A 1,537-nucleotide genomic window follows, 5' to 3' on the forward strand; every position below is an offset into this window, starting at 1 on the left:
CTGCTATCTTCTGAACCTAGATAATAGTTTTTAGTTAGTAAAGAAAGGGAGAAAGAGTAAGAGGATAGAGAAAGACAGACCTTATTCAGAGTATGCATGATCTGTATATTCTCTTGCCAGGCCTTCTACCCTCCCTCAGTCCATTCAATCTCTTCCCTCTTATTTCGCGGATTCGCGTCCATCTGACCAAGAAGTTCCTTCAAACTAAGCTGTATAATATGCATAATACATAGTATACAAATAAGTAGTATACTACTAGGCAGCTTGAGGGATTCAATAGCCTCTTGAAGGCTACCTAGTAATATACTGTTATTTAATGCATTATCAGTAGTAATAGTCAATACCCTCTTAATAATCTAATATTTCTCAAGAAGGTCAAGCAGAACAGTACTCAGATAGGCCCCTGTATATAAGCTATGTAAAGGTTCAAAGCCAAGTAAGAGCTCATGGTAATTCCATTCTTGGTCAATGAAATAGCCTGTTATTGCCATAAAAGCTTGATAAAAGGGTAATGTCTAGCAATCTAATATAATAGAGAGCTTAGAACTATCAGGGAGCTTCTGTAGAAGAGTATTTTAGTACCCTTCTACAATTTCTTGAAGATAATAGTAGACTATGATTATAGCAGGGATTTCAGGGAAGTAGGGAGCAAGCCAGGCTATCTCAAGAAGGGCATGAAATTCAGGATACTCAACAAGCTGGAAGGGTAGTTGCAAGGCAGCAATAAAGGTAATTAACCTTTCTATCCATGCTTGTGGCATAAACAATACTTTATAAGATACTGGACATGCCTAGAAGGGAGGTTATATAAGGTTAGCAATATTTAGATGCAAGATCTAATTATCTATACCCTGTTCTTGATAGCCATTCTAATATCTTGTAACTAAGTCAGTCCTTTCCAGCAGATACCTGCTTGCAAATAATATCTATTTATAGTAGATATTCCCTGGTATTTGTTGGCAGGATAAGCAAGGATATAGTTGCAATTCTTGTATATTATCTTAGGAGACCTGTTCTAGATAGCAGCAACCTGGTAGAAGTAGTCCTAATATTCTGTATTATGTTTACCCTCAAAGATATTATATTTTATCTTACTTCTATACTCTGTCTTTAACTACCAGATAACAAAATCCTTATTTGCTATTTCTGTCCAGAGGATATAGTCCTTCCTCTTAGGAGGACTAACATGTTCAAGTATTTCTGGGATAACAGGAGAAATTACTAGTCAGAGTAAGTTTATATCAGGAGTAGAAGTTGGTATTTCACACCTGTCAAGGCTAAATAGCCTATCAGGTATGAAGGAGAGGGTATCCCGCGAATTATCCTCAAAAACTGATAAGGAATAGTAATCAGAGAATTGAGAGACCTGACTCTGCAATATTTTGACAAAATAAGTATAGAATAAGACAGGGTAAGAAAGAGAAGATACTAACTGAAATTATTTCAGCTTAGACTTGTTAAACCACGGGTTGGGGCGGGTTTTCAGGCCTAGCTGATCCGCCCGCGCGGGTTTTGGGGTGGGTTACCTGAACAGTAA

General features: G+C 37.3%; 1 protein-coding gene across 1 annotated transcript; it reads right to left on the minus strand.

The window, feature by feature from the left end:
• Positions 1 to 575: 575 nt before the first annotated feature.
• BDW70DRAFT_165380 (uncharacterized protein) lies at positions 576 to 868 on the minus strand (the record flags this gene model as incomplete). Its single annotated transcript, XM_073741734.1, has 2 exons — positions 576 to 791; positions 851 to 868. The coding sequence occupies 2 exons, from the start codon at positions 866 to 868 to the stop codon at positions 576 to 578; spliced, it is 234 nt and encodes a 77-aa protein (XP_073590383.1).
• Positions 869 to 1,537: the final 669 nt, after the last annotated feature.

The sequence above is a fragment of the Aspergillus foveolatus genome, assembly GCF_047715535.1.
Source record: "Aspergillus foveolatus strain CBS 279.81 unplaced genomic scaffold BDW70scaffold_372, whole genome shotgun sequence".
NCBI lineage: Eukaryota > Fungi > Ascomycota > Eurotiomycetes > Eurotiales > Aspergillaceae > Aspergillus > Aspergillus foveolatus.